The 19,241-nt window shown below is 39.9% G+C and overlaps 1 protein-coding gene across 2 annotated transcripts in view; it reads right to left on the bottom strand.

Annotated features, from left to right (window-relative positions):
- The window catches only part of LOC147618222 (zinc finger protein BRUTUS-like), a 110,482-nt gene extending 103,399 nt beyond the window's left edge, over positions 1-7,083 (bottom strand). For both annotated transcript variants that reach the window (XR_015262080.1, XM_086774672.1), the window contains exon 1: positions 6,580-7,083. Coding sequence is in view for 1 of the 2 variants with exons in the window: in XM_086774672.1 (XP_086630798.1) it covers positions 6,580-6,855 (276 nt within the window). In the remaining variant the exon portion in view is untranslated. The remainder of the gene's footprint in view (positions 1-6,579) is intronic.
- Positions 7,084-19,241: the final 12,158 nt, after the last annotated feature.

Genomic DNA, 19,241 nt, shown 5'->3' on the forward strand with positions numbered 1-19,241 from the left:
GCCTCGTGTTAGGTGACCTGTTTATAAGGTGAACGGCTGTCATAACAGCTTCAGCCCAAAAACCATGAGGTAATGCAGCATGTGACAACATAGAACGGACCTTCTCCTGAATGGTCCTGTTCATCCTCTCTGCTGTCCCGTTTTGTGGAGGATCATAAGGAGTAGAGAGCTCCCTCTTGATGCCTTTAGCATCACACAAGTCCTGAAACTGTTTGGACATGTACTCTCCACCATTGTCGGAACGCAAAGCCTTCAGTGTTTTGCCAGTTTGATTCTCAACAAGAGCAACAAACTTCTCAAACACTGAGAATGTATCACTCTTCAAACGAAGAGGATAAACCCACACCTTGCGTGTGGCATCATCAATAAAAGACAAAATATTTTGCCCCTCCCAAAGAAAGCTGAGGCATCTCACATACATCTGTATGCACAAGCTCTAACTGAGCATCTTTCTGTCCAAGAGCTTTCTTGTGGGGACACTGTAGTTGCCTACCATATATACAATGCTCACAAAACTGAAAACTTGAAAACTTTAGAGAAGGCAAGTAACCCAAACGAGACAATTGCTCCATTCCCTTGACACTCATGTGTCCCAACCGGCTATGCCACATAGAGATTTCCGGCAGCTCGGTTGCATTTACATTAGCATGGTGACAAACACCTGCGTGCATAAAGTAAAGAGTGTCCACCTTAGAGCCTCTGGCAACAACCAGTGAGCCCTTACTAATTTTCCACTTTCCACTACCAAATGTGGTAACATAATCAGCATCATCAAGCTGTCCAGTAGAAAGCAAGTTCTTCTTGATCTCAGGCACATGCCTGACATCATGGAGCATAAGCTGTGAGCCATCTGAAAATACAAGCCTTACATCACCTCTGCCAAGAATCTTGCATGCATGGTTATCACCCAAATAAACCACTCCTTCATTGCCAGCAGTGTACCTGACAAACAAGTCTCTGCAACCTGTGACATGAAAGGAGGCACCTGAATCAATGATCCATGAGTGCATACCATGACCACCTGTAAGAAGTGAATGGGCATCAAGTGAAGACGTAAAGAGGACCTCATCCTCACTGCCACCTGCATGTGACACATTGATTTCTTCAATCTTGACTCCACTTTTGCCCTTTGGCTTTACATCTTTGGCTTCATCCTTCTCTTTGTCTTTGCCTTTTCCCTTTTCTTTTTGATCATTTTTCCATTTGTAGCATTGCTTTTTAATGTGTCCCTTCTTGCCACAATAATGGCATTCCAAATCCTTTTTGGAGCGAGACTTGCTCCTTCCCCGTTCTTGGCTTTTTCCCCTTTGTTGGGATCTCCCACGTGCATTCATTGCATTGGACTTTCCAACAGAGTTGTTTTTCCTGTTCATCTCTTCTTGAAGAAGAGCACCCTCAACATCTGCATATGACAGCATAGCATGCGAATTGCTAGTGGCTGTCCTGAATGTATCCCAACTCTCTGGCAAAGTGCATAACAGAAAAGTGGCTTTGAACTCATCGTCCATTGCCAATTTTTGATTAATGACCTGGCTGACAATACCATTAAACTCATTTAGATGGGCTGTCATAGACGCCCCTTCCTTCATCTGAAGACCTATGAGTTTCTTGAACCAATACACTTTGCTTGAGGCACTTTGTTGGGCATACAAGTCCTGCAATCTCTGCCACATTCCCCAAGCTGTCTTCTCTTCACGAATGCTGAAAAGTAATGAGTCTGACACAGACAACATGATAGTAGATCTTGCCAGCTCATCCATATCTTCCCACTCTTCAGCAATAAGAGAAGCGGGCATTACACCCCTTTCTTTGATAGGCTTGTGCTGCTTTTTCTGGAGCAACACATTGGAGCACTGGGTTTGCCAAATATCATAATTATGCGAGCCTTCAAGCTTCTTGATGTGAAGCAATGAAGAGCTCTCACCTGTGGTTGCCATAGCAAAATGCAACCTGTCACAATGCCTGACTCCCTGCAAAATGTGCAAACACTGCACCAAAAGCACACAAAGTGCTCACAGTTTTTCTCCCAAGCTTTATCTCCCACTGCGGAAGCAAGAATGCAACTTTTCTCCCACTTTTTGTGATGAAATCACCAAAATCTGGTTGCTGCAGATTTTGGACAGCACCTTAAATGTGCTCTTTTGCCCTTCCAAAGTACTGTACAGCAGTACCAAGTGCTCACCAATGATGTACCAAATCTGTACCAGCAGGTACAATAGCAATAAATGCTCTCCTGGCTGTCCAAACGAGTAAAAATCAGACTTTTACAGTCCCGAACACTGCATACAACAGTCCCGAACAGAAATTGGGCAAAAGCCCCTTGACTGCAAGCTGATTTTTGAGGATTCAAGGCATAAATGTCTTGCCTGCTGCTTTGCCAAGCTCAACAAGCATAAAAACTTGAAAAGCCCCTTGATTTAAGATCAATTTCTGATCATACATGGTACATTGACGCACATGAAGGCATCCAGAGTGTTCACGATGCTTCCCCTTGGTCACAGGTGTCGAATTGCTCTGATACCAGTTGAGTGGGAGAATTAGGGTTAGGTCACTTGTGGGAGACACACACAGAGAAACAACAAGGGAGAGAGAGAGAGAGAGAGAGAGAGAGTTGTGGGGGATAAGTCAACTCATGAGGCATGAGTGTGTGACTCCCCTATCACACATGTATATTGCACTAGTACACATAGTGCACTTAGTACATTAAAAGTACTAAGTGTACTATGTACTATAACTTATGGGCTTGTACACACTATAAGGGTGGGCATAACGCCTTTACCCCAACAAAGTCCAATCTCGTGTTCAGCAACCAAATCAATGAACCAACAAGCTTTTGATACAAGGAGGCATCAACTTGCTCACAAGGATCATGTACTGTAAGTTTGGTATTCGGGTCCATCGGAGATGAAATAGGCTTGCAGTTCTCCATCCCAAAGGCCTCCAACAACTCATGGACATACAGCTGCTAAGAAACAAAGAACCCCCTCTGGGTCTGCCAAATCTCCAATCCCAAAAAGAAATGGAGTAAGCCTAAATCTGTCAACTCAAACTCTTTTGACAAGGCAGCCTTCGTCATAGCTATGTGCTCCACATGACCGCTAGTGAGAATAAGATCACCCATATAAAGGATAAAGAAGGTGACCATACCGCGTTCCCAAAAGAGATACAAGTTTGGATCTGTATCTAATCTCTAGAAACCCTTTCTAAGAAGGAAAGAATCAATCTTCTAGTTCCAAGCCCTGGGAGCCTATTTAAGACCATACAAGGCCTTCCATAACCTGTAAACCATACCTTTTGATCTCGAAACCTCAAAGCCTGGAGGTTACTCAACATACACCTCCTCCTGCAGGTCACCATTCAAGTCCCAGGAACGCAGATTTTACATCCATCTCATACACCGGCCACTACTGAGAAGAGGCAAGAGCAAGAACCGAATCGTGGTCATCCTAGTTGTCGGTGCAAAAATGTCCTCATAATCGATTCTAGGCCGCTGAGCGTAGCCCTTGGCCACAAGACTGGCCTTGTGCTTGTCAACCGATCCATCAGACATATACTTGGTCTTGTAGACCCACCAATGACTAACTGTTTTGACGGCCTTGAAACCAACTCCCAAGTTTTATTCTTCTCTATGGCTTCAAGTTCCACTTGCATGGCTTTCCTGAAGTCTCCTAGGAAAGAGCTTCCTTAATTGAAGTAGGTTCTTTGTCCCGAATGATACAAGACATCAATGCATAGTTTACCTGTAAAAGCTCCTCTGATTGACTTTTATCACGAATGCAAGAACTGCAATGTCCTTGCTTGCTGCCAACATCTGGCAAGCCATCCACCATCTCGTCCCAAAAAGCCCGCCGCAACATATCCACATTCAAGTAGCCATGACGAAACTGCCACAAATCACCTAGCTAAGGACCTGTAAGAGAGAGTGCTAAGAGTATAAATCCCATTCTCCACTCCGCCTTCCCAAACAACCTGGCCTGTTTCTTTGTACCAGAGCGCAACAAAATGCTCATCAAACTCCACACGCATGCCAGTCTTACAAACCTCATGCACTGACAAAAGATGAAAACCAAGAGATGGGACATAAAGAACCTGGGAGGAATGCTTTCCTACCATCGGGAATGATCTCCAACCTGCCCTCACTATGAATCGCGATAGTGGACTTGTCACCGATAAGGATGTGACTTGTTTGCCTTCGAAGATCTTGTAATAACTCTCGACAAGAAGTCATGTGCCTGGAAGCACCACTATCTAGAATCCACTCCCGAGTATCCCCAAGGGTGAGACCAACCGCGTCCCTGCTCGAAGACGATGAAGCTCCGATGTCCATTATCTCCGAGTGCACAAAAGCTAAAGTCTACACGATTGCAGTTGAGAAATCAACACCTTTCTTTGTGCTCCGCTTCGGACATTTCCTCCAGTAGTGACCCTTCTGGCCACAATGGTTACAGGTCCGCTCGGCCTTCAAGGCATCAAGATTCGAGTCGACCTCCTGCTCAAAAGACTTCGCCTATGAAGACTTTCCTTTGCCCTTGTTGTTGTTGTTGTTGTTGCGGTCTTTCAACCGCTAGCCAGTCAAAGCCTCAGAACCTCCACCCTGTGGAGGGTTCATAAACCGCTCTTCCTGGTCCAAAACCATCAACACAAGCTCCTCCCATGTAATGGTGCTGAGCCTTCTACTGGTGATCAAAGAAGAATAGAAAGCTAAGTACTGAGGGGTAAAATGAGACACCAAAGTGATAGCCATATCCTCTGAAGATATCTCCTTTCCAGTCTAAAGAACCTCATGTTAAAAAGCCTGAAGTTTGTTGATATGCTCTCGCATCGTCAAAAACTTTGCAGGATTCATCACTGGTATCTGCACTTTCAAGGAAATTCTCTTCATGGGCGATACCCTATAGTACAAAGAAGCCAAGCGCTGCCAAATGCCTCGGGCCAGCGTCGTGTTTGATGTGGTTGATCACTTGGAGTGTGCAATTAAGGAAGATGAAAGAATGCACACGGGCATTGACATGATCCCACAACTATGCCTAAGTCTCCCGCTCTTTCCTAGTGGATAGTGAGAGCTCCTCCTCCTCCAACTCTGGCCTCGCAACTCCAAGCACAATGAAATCAGCCAAATCATAAGACTCCAAGACAGACTCCATCATTACCTTCCATATGCCATAGTTGTTCCCGTCCAACTGTCGGTCCACTACGAACGTCGGGAGGGTGGAAATCTTCACATGTTTCTCTGCCATCTCGAGAAAATCTGCCATCTCGGGGATTTACTTGGTCTTGTGAAGGGAGAGTCGGAGGGGGGGGGGGGGGGGGGAATGAAGAAGAGGTTGCAAATAAATGTAAAGTGGTTGTCCAGCAGTGATGTTGCCTTCTACCTTCTTCTCCACGTCCCAAATAGCCCAACAATACTCCAATCAACACCAAAACACAGCAATCCCGAATGCTCTCACTATCTCAAAATCTTCAAGCCACCTCGGCTCTGATACCATGTCAAAATGGGCAATGGAAATGAGACAAAGTATTGAGAGCAAAACTACATAAATAAAAGAGAGGAGAGGGTGGTATAAACTCTACCGGCCAATGGCAATTGGGCTGACAGCCCCCTATGGGCCCATGACTAGAATATGTCCAGTCGGCCAACATAAAAGCAATCGGCTACTCCTAGCAAAACTGGGAAAAAACATTGACAATGAGGAAAAATGGAGAACGCTTCTAACCAGGCGGGCACGGCACGCCCACAACAAAGACCCTCACTCCCTACTGAGTAATACGGTTCAAATAGGAGATGACTGCTAAAAGGTGGCTATCGGCCAGCACATGAGAGGTCCAAAAAAAACAGTCAAAAAAACAATAAGAAAAACAAACAAAAACGAGCAGAAAACCGCATTTGCAAACAGTCAAAACTGCGCCTAGTGGTCATATCGCACCGTACGATACCATACTATACGAACCGTACGGTACGTTCGTACCGGTACGAGAAACAACCATGCAAGGATCATGACATATTTAACACATGGTGAGGATCAAATGTAGCCGATTCTACATAAGCCAAAGATAGAGTGACATGTCTAACACAATGCAATGACAAGCACATGCGAATGCCATAATGTCATAAGCCAATAAAGAACACATGACATATCTAACACATAGCAGAAGCCAAAGCTGATATAAGGCAGAGGTCAGACGTGACCTCTTCAAGATAAGGCAAAGGCAGCCTAACACAATGCAGATGCCATATGTGACCTATCGCATGCCACGTATATTGAGCACACATGACATATCTGACACATAGCAGAAGGTAGGCCAAGTGTTCTTAGTTTCCTTCTGACATAACATATATGACATGTGATAGGTCACAGCTGGCTTCTGCTTCATGTCAGATATGTCTCGTGATGCCTTTGCCTTATGTCACCTGTGGCCTCTGCCTTGTATCAGATTTTGCTACCTAACATACGAAAGAATCCATATCTGATTCAAGGTAGAGGTCATATAACATAATACACAAAAGCAACGTGTTGGAACGGATCAAACTTAAACCAACCAGACTAGCTCTAGATGAAGGCATATTTAAGGAGAGAATACCTCATCTTCGGCATTACTGTGCTGCGTGTATACAACTCTGAGAAACTCGTAGCGATTATGAAGTGCTCGGAACTCCTTTTCTCCACCTTTTTCCACAGCCAAGGCATCCTTGTACAGACGATCCAACTCTGCTCTGATAGCCTTATGGAAGAAGAGAAACTCCAGGATGGGAGATGTCCCGGCTGCTGTTGTTGCTGTTGGAGTCAAACAAACGATATCTTCATCGCCAAACAGTGTTCTGACATGAGGGTACACAACCTCCACAGAGCCCTCCATGTTCGGGGTTTGTACAGATGGCAAAAGCAATGCAGTTTCGAATCAACATCGAGATTGGAAGCTAATAAGATCAACGCAATCCAACCTTCCCTTCATCCGTGGGATGAATAATCCTTGTGTAAATCTGGATAAGCTTGGAGGACAAACTACTAATAGGAAACTAACAGCGCTGAGGGTCGTACGCACGAAGCTTTACTTCCCTTCTTTAATGCAAAAAATACATATTATGAAACTTAAATAATCACCATTTAACAGTGATGACCTTTTTTTTTTGGTCACTCTCACAACCTTGACCTTTGCCCTCACACACGTGCATTTTCAAGTTCCGTATGCCCTTAGGCAATTGTAATTTTTGAACAAGAGAAGGATTTGTGTAGACTATAAGGGGCCGTCCTTAGTTGACCTGAGGGAGAGAGATACAAAAGAGAGAGAGCGAGAGAATGGCAGAAGGAGAGAGAGAGAGAGAGAGAGGGTGAGAGAGGAAGGGGCCTGGCAACTAGAGAGGAGAGGTGGAGAAGAGATAGAGAAGGGCAAGAGAGAGTACCCAACACTTTTTTTTTTGCGACGGAGGAACACACACACTCTCACCCCTCTATGGAGTGAGGGGAGGGTTAGGCTAGAAATGAACCCATGTCTAGGATGAAAAGGAAAGCTACAAAATATAATTCCGATTAGGTGGAGAAGAAAGATATAAGAGCAAGAAGGAGAGCAAGGAGGAAATACAATTTTCTTTTATTCTTCTGCAAAGGAGGAACACACGCACTTACCCTTTATGGAGTGAGGGGGAGGGGCAGCCTGACTATTATAGCTTAGATTTGTCTTTCACAATGCACGTGGCACTCACAAGTTTGTAGAAACACCACACTCGCAAGTTTGTAGAAAGATTTTTTCACCTAGTCAATATATCATTGCTTTCTCACCACTAGTGAAGTATTCTTTCCTTTCACTCATACAATGTAGAGAACAACAACTAGCCTGAGCAAAGAGTGACCACTTTCAAGCCACCCCAATGGACTAGTCAGCCTAAACAAAACTAGTCAACCCAATGAACAAGTCAGCCTAAACAAAACTAGTCAACCCAATGAACTAGTCAGCCTAAACAAACCCACCTTTAGTGTGTGAATGTCCATGCCAATCTATCATGATTGAGATCGTATACATATGGGTGACCTCCATATGTTCAAGGACTATAGCACCCAATTTTAAGCCTATTAATGAATTTAGTGCCATTCTTTTCAAAGGCACTAGATTAGGCTTAGGGCTAGCCGCCCTAACAAGGAAATCATAGTCTAAACCCCCCCCCCCACTTGATGTTCATTAGGCTCAGTCCACATCGGCTAATGCCTTCTATGGAACCTCTTTCAATGTGCTCTAGCACACTCAAACTTACCTGTGAGGATATCCATCTACCTAGTTTAACACCAAGATGCCGTGCCCTTTTTGTATGTTTTTTTATATCTTGTGGACAATCACCCAATGTGGGCAATACCCAACACCCTCATTATTGTCTATTCACATTTGAGGTCCTCATAATCTCATCTCATAAAAGGACAACACGTGCTAATCTAGGTCTCCCTTTTCTTGCCAAGAATGAGTGACCTCGTTTATACTCCCTACTTATATCTAGCACTTTCATTGTTCTTAATAATGTCCCCCTTTGGGTCTTTGTTTCTTGCCCTAACAAGAACAAAGTAAAGAGGTTACATTCTAACTTCATGCTTGTTGGCAATGTTGCCCTCTTTTTTTATATTGTTGAAATTCTGTGTAATCACTTCAAAGCCTTGTTTTAATTAAAAGTTGTTTAGTGTATAAAGGGAAATAAAAAGTTACAATCTTACTTGTGCCTTCTACAATAATTTCTAGTGCTAATTATATAACAAAATTTAACAAGGGAGAAACTTTGTAAAAACAAATAAGTTGGGCATGCCTTTCTACATCTATTTTATGAATGAAATAAGTTTTTTGACTTGTCAAGCAAGTATGTCAGTATAGTAACATCTCGATTGTGTTCAAAATAAATAGAGCTAATATTAGACCTTCTTAAGAAACCCTACTTTCACATTGAACAAGTATACAATGTTTCATCTAAAAAAGCTTTTTATTTATATAGACTTTAATTACTTTTTTACCAAGATGTTAAAGAGAATTTGTTGATGTGATGAGAAGGCTCTCATAAGTGAAAGTATACTTGACTTTAACCACCCACTAATAATATCGAGAATGACCACATATCACCTTCCACTTTTATGTGTCTTTAATGTTTGATTCCTTAATGGATATCACCCTCATCCCCTTTTGCCATTTTTTATTGTCCCCTTTAAAGAAGTTACATACTCATCCCCTTTTGCCATTTTTAATTGTCCCCTTTAGAGAAGTTATGTTATTCAAAAGTTATTTTTTCCCTATCAAACAGATACTATGAGATTTATCTGACTTTCTTAATCTGTATGCATTGTAATGAATGTGATTTACCATATGAAGGCTACAACTTTGTATAGTAACAAGAAGGCATCAACCTTTTTCCAATAAGAAGAAAATTATGAGATTTATCGAACTTTCTTAATCTGTATGCATTGTAATGAATGTGATTTATCATATGAAGGCTACAACTATGTATAGTAACAAGAAGGCATCAACCTTTTTTCCCTATTAAACAGATACTATGAGATTTTTCCAACTTTCTTAATCTCTATGCATTGTAATGAATGTGATTTACCATATGAAGGCTACAAGTTTGTATAGTAACAAGAAAGCATCAACCTTTTTCCAACAAGAAGAAATGTATAATGTCCTTAAGATTTAGATTTCAAGATAACTATTCTCAATGGTGTTCATCCAAAGTTCATATTACAAAGGTAAGATAGAGCATGAATAAGCATATGGTGTTATTAAAGTTGGGCACCTATGGTCTTGGGAGAATCTAAGCAATGGCATAGAGTGTTGATAGGGCAAATATGTGTCACCTTTTATGTATACAATGCACGCACGCACGCGGACACACTCACACACACAAATTACTAGTGGGTGGCGAGAGAGAGAGAGAGAGAGAGAGAGAGAGAGAGAGAGAGAGAGAGAGAGAGAGAGAGAGAGAGAGAGAGAGAGAGAGAGAGAGAGGGAGAGAGAGAGAGAGAGAGAGAGAGAGAGAGAGAGAGAGAGAGAGAGAGAGAGTATTATTAACATCTGTAAAAGGGGAGGATAACCTATGAGACCCAATACAGAATCCATGACCCAAAGAATAAAACCTTGTGTGTGTGTGTGTGTGTGTGTGTGTGCGTGTGCGCGCGCGCGCGTGTGCGTGTGCGTGTGCGTGTGAGAGAGAGAGAGAGAGAGAGAGAGAGAGAGAGAGAGATGCTTGAAACTAGGAAGTAAATTCATTTGGTAGTGCCAAGTCATCTTATAAACATCACTATGTTAAGGATGAATATTTTTGACATTTAAGCCATCATATGATTTTGTCTTCTTTGTTGTGTGGTTTTCTAGAACATGTGAACATTAAAAGGTGTTTTATACCTACTTGTTTGAATTATTTGGACCTATGTGAACATTAAAAGGTGCTCTAGAACATGTGAACATTAAAAGGTGTTCTATACCTACTTATTTGAATTATCTAAAGCTATGTTAAAGACACATCTATATTGAGCATCAAGGAAGAATACGCCAAAGTGAAAAATTCCATTTGAAAAGGGAAGAATATGTCAAAGTAAAAATTTCCATTTGAAAAGGGCTTTAAGATATTCACAAATGTGGATAAGTTTTAAGAGTGATTTTAAACACAATAAAGGTGGGAGTATAAAGATAAGTATAGCATGGACCCCTTGTGTGCTCCTATATGGACATTTTGGGCCCATAGCATGAGAAACAAGTGAGATGGATTGAGAAGGCTAAGACCTTCATTGATGTACATATACTAGTGTATACTAGTAGCTTGTGAAGTTACTAATACATTCTAGAGGAAACAAGCATCCATGACACTTGGGAATGTTGCCATAGATTTTCCATGATGTAACACTTAAAGAGGCATGGCGTTGCAAACAAACCATACATATCTACACTTAAAGGATTTTTGGATGCATAACTTTGCACCCTTATTTGGAAAAAAAAAGATGAAAAGTCTTCATCAAACAACTACACCCAAGAAAGTCTTCATCAAACAACTTTGCACCCTTATTTGGAAAAAAAAAAGATGAAAAGTCTTCATCAAACAACTACACCCAAGAAAGTAAGAGATATGAACTTTCTATTGTTATTTCCCATTTTCGGTGGTGATGTTATCTTAAATAAGTATATAACATTCGCTTCCACTCGTTGCCTCTATTTTGCATAGCCAAATTATGCATATACATGTAGTGCCATATAAATTATTGTCTACAAACAAATGATGGTGCTACCATACATGGGATGTTTGTAAAAGTATTATTATTGCATGGTTCCCCTAGTTGGCCACTCAATGTGCCATTACTTTCTCATGGCCAACAAAGTGTTCTTCCCTTTCTCTCACATGATGTTGTGTGCAACAATTTGCTTAAGCCATGGATGACCTCTTGCAAGACACCCAATGGAGTGTTAACTGGGTTAAACAAACAAACCCCACCTTTAGCATTGTCATGATACACCCATACTTCATGTATCATGCTTAATATCTCATGCTCCATCGAATATCAAGCTCATTAGTGAATTTAATGCCATTCTTGCTAGGGGCACTAGACTAGGCACATGGTTCATCCTAGAAAGGAAATTGTAGTCTAAAAACACTCAATCAATGTTTGCTAGGCTTATATGGGTCCACATGCATGCATAATGTGTAGAGCAGCTAATTGATTCCAAGGAGCCTCGATTCACATATGGTACTTGTGTGTTCTAACTCACTAAAACTAATGATAAAGATATTGGTGATCCTAGTTTGACACTAAGGTATGATGCCCCTTTTCATGTTTTTATACTCGTGGACAATTTCCCACCACCACCCTCATTATTGTCTAATCTATGTCTCTCTTTTCTTGACAAGAATATGTGACCTTGTGCATGTTCCCTACTTATGTATGCACTTTCAACATTCTTAATCTATGTCTCTCTTTTCTTGCCAAGAATATGTGACCTTATGCGTGTTCCCTAATTATATATGCACTTACATGATTCTTAATAAGATTCATTGGTTCTTCCACTGTCAAAGAGCATATTAAATATCTTACACGATAGCTTAATGCTTGTTGGCTATGTAGCTATAGGGGCTATTTCTAGCCCAATGGCTAATTTTCCCTTTTGAAATAGCCCAATGGGCTATTTCAAAAGGGAAAATTGTGGTAAATTTTGAAAAATTCCCCAAATTTACTAATTTTGAGTGGGGTATGAAGACAAACTCACCAAAAATACACCACATGTCTACAAATAAGATTAAAGTTCCGAAAGATTCACTTAAGGTCTTTATACTTTCATATATGTAGAAAAAATATATTCGATCTCTACTTATACCGTAATAATTAGGATCTTATTTTTACCATGATCCTTGCTTGTAAAAAATTATATAGATATAGAGTTATATTTCTCTTATTGCTTGCTCAAAAAATTATATAGATATAGAGTCATATTTCTCTAATTGCTCTCTTAAAAAAAACTCTCTTTCACTTTAAAAACAAAGCATATAATGTTTCTTTTAGAAAAACTTTTTATTTTATAGAGATTTTGATTGCTTTACCAATATGTTGAAGAGCATCTTTTGATGTGATGAGAAAGTTCCAAAGCAAAAGCACTTGATGTTAATCTCCCATTGATATTATGTTCATCTCCTTAATGGATATCATAATCATCCACTTTTGCCATTTTTAGTTATTTCCTTCTTTAAATTATTATTATTTAACATTATCCAAAAGTTGAGTTGGAAGCATGTTGTGCGGTGGCGGGGACGAGCATTTTCTGAGCGAAATCTTCCGAGCGTCCGAGCGAAGGAAAAACAAAGCTTCCAACTATGCAAAAATATGACAAAAATGGATCAGAAGAAAGCATAGTTTCACTTAGAAATATGAAAAGTATTATAGGAATGCCTATTTTATACACGACTATTTATGTGAATCTTTGGGAATGGTGAGAACATAATGGGATGGCTTTTGAAGAAACCCACATGTAGAGTAGACTTCTCTATGAAAATTCCCTTATGATCCTTCTTACAACTTTTTACTTAATAGGGGGTGACATTGAAAAACCTCTCTCAACCTATCTTCATGAAAGGGTTTCTCCAAAGAAAACTCATTGAAGCAAGCCATCAAGGTAGTTTCTCTAGCGAAACCCCTTTGAACAAGGTCTTTCAAGGTAGTTTCGCTGGCGAAACTACCTTGGACAGCACTTTTAAAAGTGACATAACTTTCACATCCAATGTCCAAATATAGTCATTCAGCCACTCAAATTGATCGAAAAACCCCATTTGAGCACATCTATGGGGTTATATTTTGGAAAACCTTGCATATATAGCATTAAATATTACATGTATTTTATGAGAGTGATATATGAGCCCAAGTTAATACTTATTTACGATAATTTAAACTTCTGTAGAAACATGTCCATAAATATCTTGTTATTAATACTATAAAAACACTTGAAAGATATTGTCATATGATATGTTTAATAAGTAATTATTTATGTATAATATTATTATATTGAGAGTGATTATGAGGGACGTTTCTTAAATGAATTATTTTTCAATACTTTTTTAAGGTAATAACAACGGTACAAAGGGATGTCTATCTATCTTACAATCTCTCTCTCTCTCTCTCTCTCTCTCTCTCTCTCGTTTGTCACCACATGTAGTTTCAAAGAGAACTATAGTTGGGTGTTGGTCTTATTTTTCTCGCTCGAAAGAATCTTGCTCGTAATTTTTTGCTCATAACATTGACGTACTCGATGCGGGGACGAGGGACATGGGGCTCCCCAAAGTTGAGTTGGAAGCATGTTGTGCGGTGGCTAGGGACATGGGGCTCCCCAAAGGGGAGGTGCCTCTCTCCATACATGTGTGGCTAGAGGTACCCAACCACATGCCACGTGGCCACACTTTTTTGGGGAAATTATAAATAGGGGGGATTTTAAAATGGGAGGAGGGGGTCCTTTTTGATACGAGTGTGTGTGAGTGGCCGAGTGTGTGCATGTGAGGGTTTTGTCATTTTTAAAGGGGGGTGTAGATGATTATGGGTGTATGGGATTATGGGTACACGGGTGTGTGTAAAGAGTGTAATTATGGGTGTGTGTAAAAAGTGTGCACATGGGTACACGAGTGTGTGTAAAGAGTGTGATTATGGGTGTAGGGATGTGTGTAAAAAGTGTGCACATGGGGGCGTATACGTTGCGTGTGTGAGCGAGTGCATGTGGGGGCACGATGTGTAATTGTGGGTTGTGTAGAAGTGTATGTGGGGGCATGATGTGCAAGTGTGGGTGCACATGCATGGGGTGTGTTATGCACGTGAGTGTAGGGGATGTGCATGTGCGTGTTTTCAACTTTTTTGACGTTTTTAGTTTTGTTTTTTTTGGTTTTTGTGTTTTTAATCATTCCCAAGAAAGGTGTATACGTTGCGTGTGTGAGCAAGTGCATGTGGGGGCACGATGTGCAATTGTGGGTTGTGTAGAAGTGTATGTGGGGGCATGATGTGCAAGTGTGGGTGCACATGCATGGGGTGTGTTATGCACGTGAGTGTAGGGGATGTGCATGTGCATGTTTTCAACTTTTTTGACGTTTTTAGTTTTGTTTTTTTGGTTTTTGTGTTTTTAATCATTCCCAAGAAAGGTAACTATACACTTAAGCCGGGATGTTACATTACATATGTACAACAAGGGTTTAGGATTCATGGCTTATGGTGCGTGTAACCCATCCATGATGAAAGCTTAGATGCCACTATCATCGGCTTTGTCGGTGCACTTAAATGAACTTTGCCCTTCCAATTGATGAGTTGATGTTTTGGCATGGTCGACAAGGGTGTCACGGGACCATGGTGACCCGCTTAGGTTTGAGGAGCATCTGGGAGTCCCTATTCTGCTTCTCAATCTCTCAACATCATTCAAAGAGAAATGGACCAAGGAAAATAGAACTCAGAAGGAGGATCTATGACTCTAAATGTGTATGGAAAGAGCATGGTTGCTCCTTGGTAGTAGCAATGCCATATTTGTTATACCGAGAGCTTCTACTCTAAACTCTCACACATCATTCACAACAAGAGAGTAAGGATAGACTTAATTGGCAAAAATGGGGATTGTGTCTTCACATTGTGGAAAAAATGAGTTATCTACAACTCATGCTTGTTCATACTTGTTGGGATCCCAAAATACAAAATTGAACTAATAGAGCATAAACATAGCTAGTTTTCTCATTAAGATTGTAATTTTGTAGTGCCATTACATAACATTGCTTACCCTCATGTGTAGGAGAGAGCAACCTATTAACCCATAGAATGGGGTTAACATATATAACCACAAAGTGATAGTGAGACTAAACTTATGAAAAGCATAGATAATAGCTAAACTTTCTTCCCTGGTGGGTGGTGGAGTAGTTGTGATTTTCCTAGTTTAGTTGGTGGCTTTTCTAGTGGATGGGCTATTCTATCTTAAGAGTAGTATTAGGCTAGGTAAGGATTACACACACTACTACAAGTAGGTGGCACATCAATTAGGGGCTATGCATACTAGATCATATCTCATAGTTGTACGAGGGTGGCAAAATTGTACTCTTAATTAGGACCCCAATTGAAAGGCATGTTGTAGTTGAGTAGGTAGGTGAAATATCCACACATATAAGCATACATGTACACAACGTTGTGCTCATACTCAGCATGTCCTAAGAATTTATATACACCCTTTGATCTTGCAATGTGATATGATTATGATCTTTTTTGGATTAAACAAGAGGATTTCCACATCACAAATGGCATGCCCTAGGAGAGAGAACCATGGGTCACTACTACTAGGAATTGGCACTTGAAGGGGTCGAGGTGCAGACTAAAAGAAAGCTTGGATGGGATGACCAGCATGCATCCTCCTTGTTAAAGTGCCAAGTCAACATAAGCCGTCTTGCCACACTTGGCCACTATCATGTGTCTAAACTAGGAATTGTTAGGTGCTTGAGTGCTCACCATAGTGGCTACTCCTCATAAAGGGGACCTTACAAAAAATAGAGCATATCTATCACCCACAGTAAACAACACAAGAATGTAGCATTGATCGAATACTTTTTCAACAAGGATTTCCAGGGGAAAGGTGTTATATCTTCTAGATGTCCAAACGAAGGGTCATACCTTTGTGTAGACTTGGTGACTAGAATGAGAGGCACTATTTAGGGTGATCTAAACCTTGCATGGGTGCAATTTGATCATACAATAAAAGCTCATGATTGGGTAATGGCATGCCATGACCCATCATAATTGAATCATATCATAGTGTTAATAGATTTGATTTTACATATGCAATTGCTATCATAAGTGAATCATGTTGGAGCAGTAGTGACCCACATACGAATCATGTTGTAGTGTTAATAGATTTGATTTATGTATGTAAACATTAATGACATTGACTAGAACTTTTATTGTGTGGACTTGGTGAATAGAATGAGAGGCACTGGTAAGGCTGATCTAAACCTTACATGGGTTTAATTTGATCATACAAGAAGAGCTTATAATTGGGTAATGGACATGATTCACCTATGATGTAGATAGCAATTGCATACGCAAATCAAATCAAATGGTCTCAGAGTGGTCGTGGGAGCGGTGCAAAATGCCTTCCAGACTTTAATGTATCCCAACTGGATGATATGGTCAATTGGTCATTTTGGACCAAGTTGTGGGCTGGCTGATGTGGCTAACCCACATTAATCCCGACCTTGGGTACTATATTTGGCAACCTTAGTTCATCATTTAATTCATTATGTTTTAGAACTCTTATAAGCAAGATATCCTCCATCTAGAGTCCATCTAGATTGCCATCAAATCTCCTTACCTAGAGCACACGTGTGGGTAGACTGCCACCCCACGACCAGTTTATAATCAAGTTTACAAGCAATAATATTGTTTACTCTCCATTTCCTTCTACAATTCAATGCTTTGTATTGTGTTGATCTTGCTTCCGCTACTATGTATTCTTATATCCTTGACTAGAGAACCTACAATAATATTGTTTACTCTCCATTTCCTTCTACAATTCAATGCTTTGTATTGTGTTGATCTTGCTTCCGCAATAATATTGTTTACTCTCCATTTCCTTCTACAATTCAATGCTTCCGCAATAATATTGTTTACTCTCCATTTCCTTCTACAATTCAATGCTTTGTATTGTGTCGCTACTATGTATTCTTATATCCTTGACTAGAGAACCTACTTTCTTGAAAGAAGTTGTATATTGACTTTCTCTTTAACATCAAGATAACATCATATCCAACTCCTCCTTGAAAAGCCTTAATTTTTTTCCTTAGTAAAACCATCCTTCTTAACCTAAAATGGTTTGAACCAATTTTAGTCTCAACGTAATACCTAAATCAAATAATTTTTTATGAGGAAAGTTTTAGTATATACATCAAGATTACTTTTGATTCTCAGCCAGAGGGGCCATCTATTTCAACAAATTGCTCAGCTCAATATCTCTAACTAATTCATGACCCTTCTTGATTTCGTTCATCATTATGAAAACATGATCAATTCTTTAGCTATTGTCATTTGAACCTTTCTTGGACCAACAATTCTATCTCCATGAATGGCTTGTTGTACTAGTAGTCTTTTCGATTGAGTGCACTTCATGTTAATGTTTGTTATCATTAACCAAGTATAGGACCTATCAATTGATGGCACTGCATGATGCTGATGTTTGCTATCATTAACCTGATATAGGATTCATTTGAAAGTATAACATAATACACACAATAACTTTTTGTAGTTGGTATCTTCTTGCAAAAGTGAACAACCACTTGTCTTGGATCTCATCATCTGCATGTCTAAATGTATGTATGTAGTTGGTATCTTGCAAAAGGGAACACTCACATGCCATTGATCTCATCATCTACAACCATGCCCAGTCTTTATTTCTTACTCAATGAACCCTAAACATATATGCTATTATGACACCTTGTGTTTCGATAATTTGGATATAGCATTCCTAGATAGTGCCATCAAAATATTATCGAATTGTGTTTACTCTTGTCCAAAGGTGCTCATCATATTTATACTCCATTGAATCTATGCTCTGGTTGCTTCCATACACAATGGGGGGAATATAAATATGACATCCCCATCATATTCCCTTAGTATTTTAGTGATGCTCTCCTTTTGATTGTTAAGCATATTGACTAGCTTGCATGACAAATTACACGATTGCAAACATTCAATCATCATTGGTAAGATGCTTTAAAATACTTCTTTCTCCCCCTCAATATTCCTAGTGATAGGCTCATCAAGTAATGCTCTACAAGCCTGGAGGAGTTAAGACTTTCAAAACATTATCATCCATTAAGGATGGCTAACTGTCTTAAGAACACACAAGATGGTCTAGCCAACAGATAGGCAAGGTAGTAGTTCAAGAGGTCGAGAAACATGCCTATGAACCAGTGTTTTGGAGGGAGAAATTTGTGACCTCCTTGATCTGCTTGTTACTTTAAAACTAGATAGGGCCATCAATCAAGAGTCCAGATTTGGTGGTCGTGTTTTGGAAAGAGTTAGAATCAGATATAATATGATATGCATGATGTTGTCTTCCGCTTGTATAAATGATACTGTTTTTCATTTAAGAAAAGTGAGTTGTATACTCTGATAAAGTGGAGTGTGTGAAAGCAAAAAATAACATTTCAATTATGGTCTCCTGCTCGTCCACAGCGCCAACCACTAACTCTGCCCCACCAACTCGTAGTGATAGAGTGGAGTCAAGCATATATTGATCATTCCCTCCTATATCAATATGACTTCCAAGCTTAATTAAAAATAGCGATGAAGTATGCTCATTTGCAACAACATTCACATTCTGCAAGGTTTATGTGTGTAAAGATTGTTTTCAAGGATCGTTTACTTAGAAGTTCTTCTTCTCTCATCTTCATAGTCATTAGCTATACATAGCAACATGAAAACTTAATATAGGCTTCTATGGTGAAACTAAGGTAAGTGTGTTCTAATGTTTGCTTACATGCATGTCAAACTTAGTAGGAGGTAGTGACACGTTTTGAGATATATCGTTACAAGTCATGCACATGTAATAAAAAATTATCTCATTAATTTTGAGATTTTCCCATAGTCTTACATTTTGAAGTGTGTTTTTTTACTAATTTTAAAAATATTTTAGGGACATTGACCACTTCTATAGTTCAAAATGATGAAATCATTGATGAAAAATTCATGTGAAGCCATTTTTAATGTTATTAACTATAAGATTGCAACATGCTT

The sequence above is a fragment of the Cibotium barometz genome, chromosome 35 (assembly GCF_041138505.1).
Source record: "Cibotium barometz isolate CiBa-2024 chromosome 35, ASM4113850v1, whole genome shotgun sequence".
NCBI lineage: Eukaryota > Viridiplantae > Streptophyta > Polypodiopsida > Cyatheales > Cibotiaceae > Cibotium > Cibotium barometz.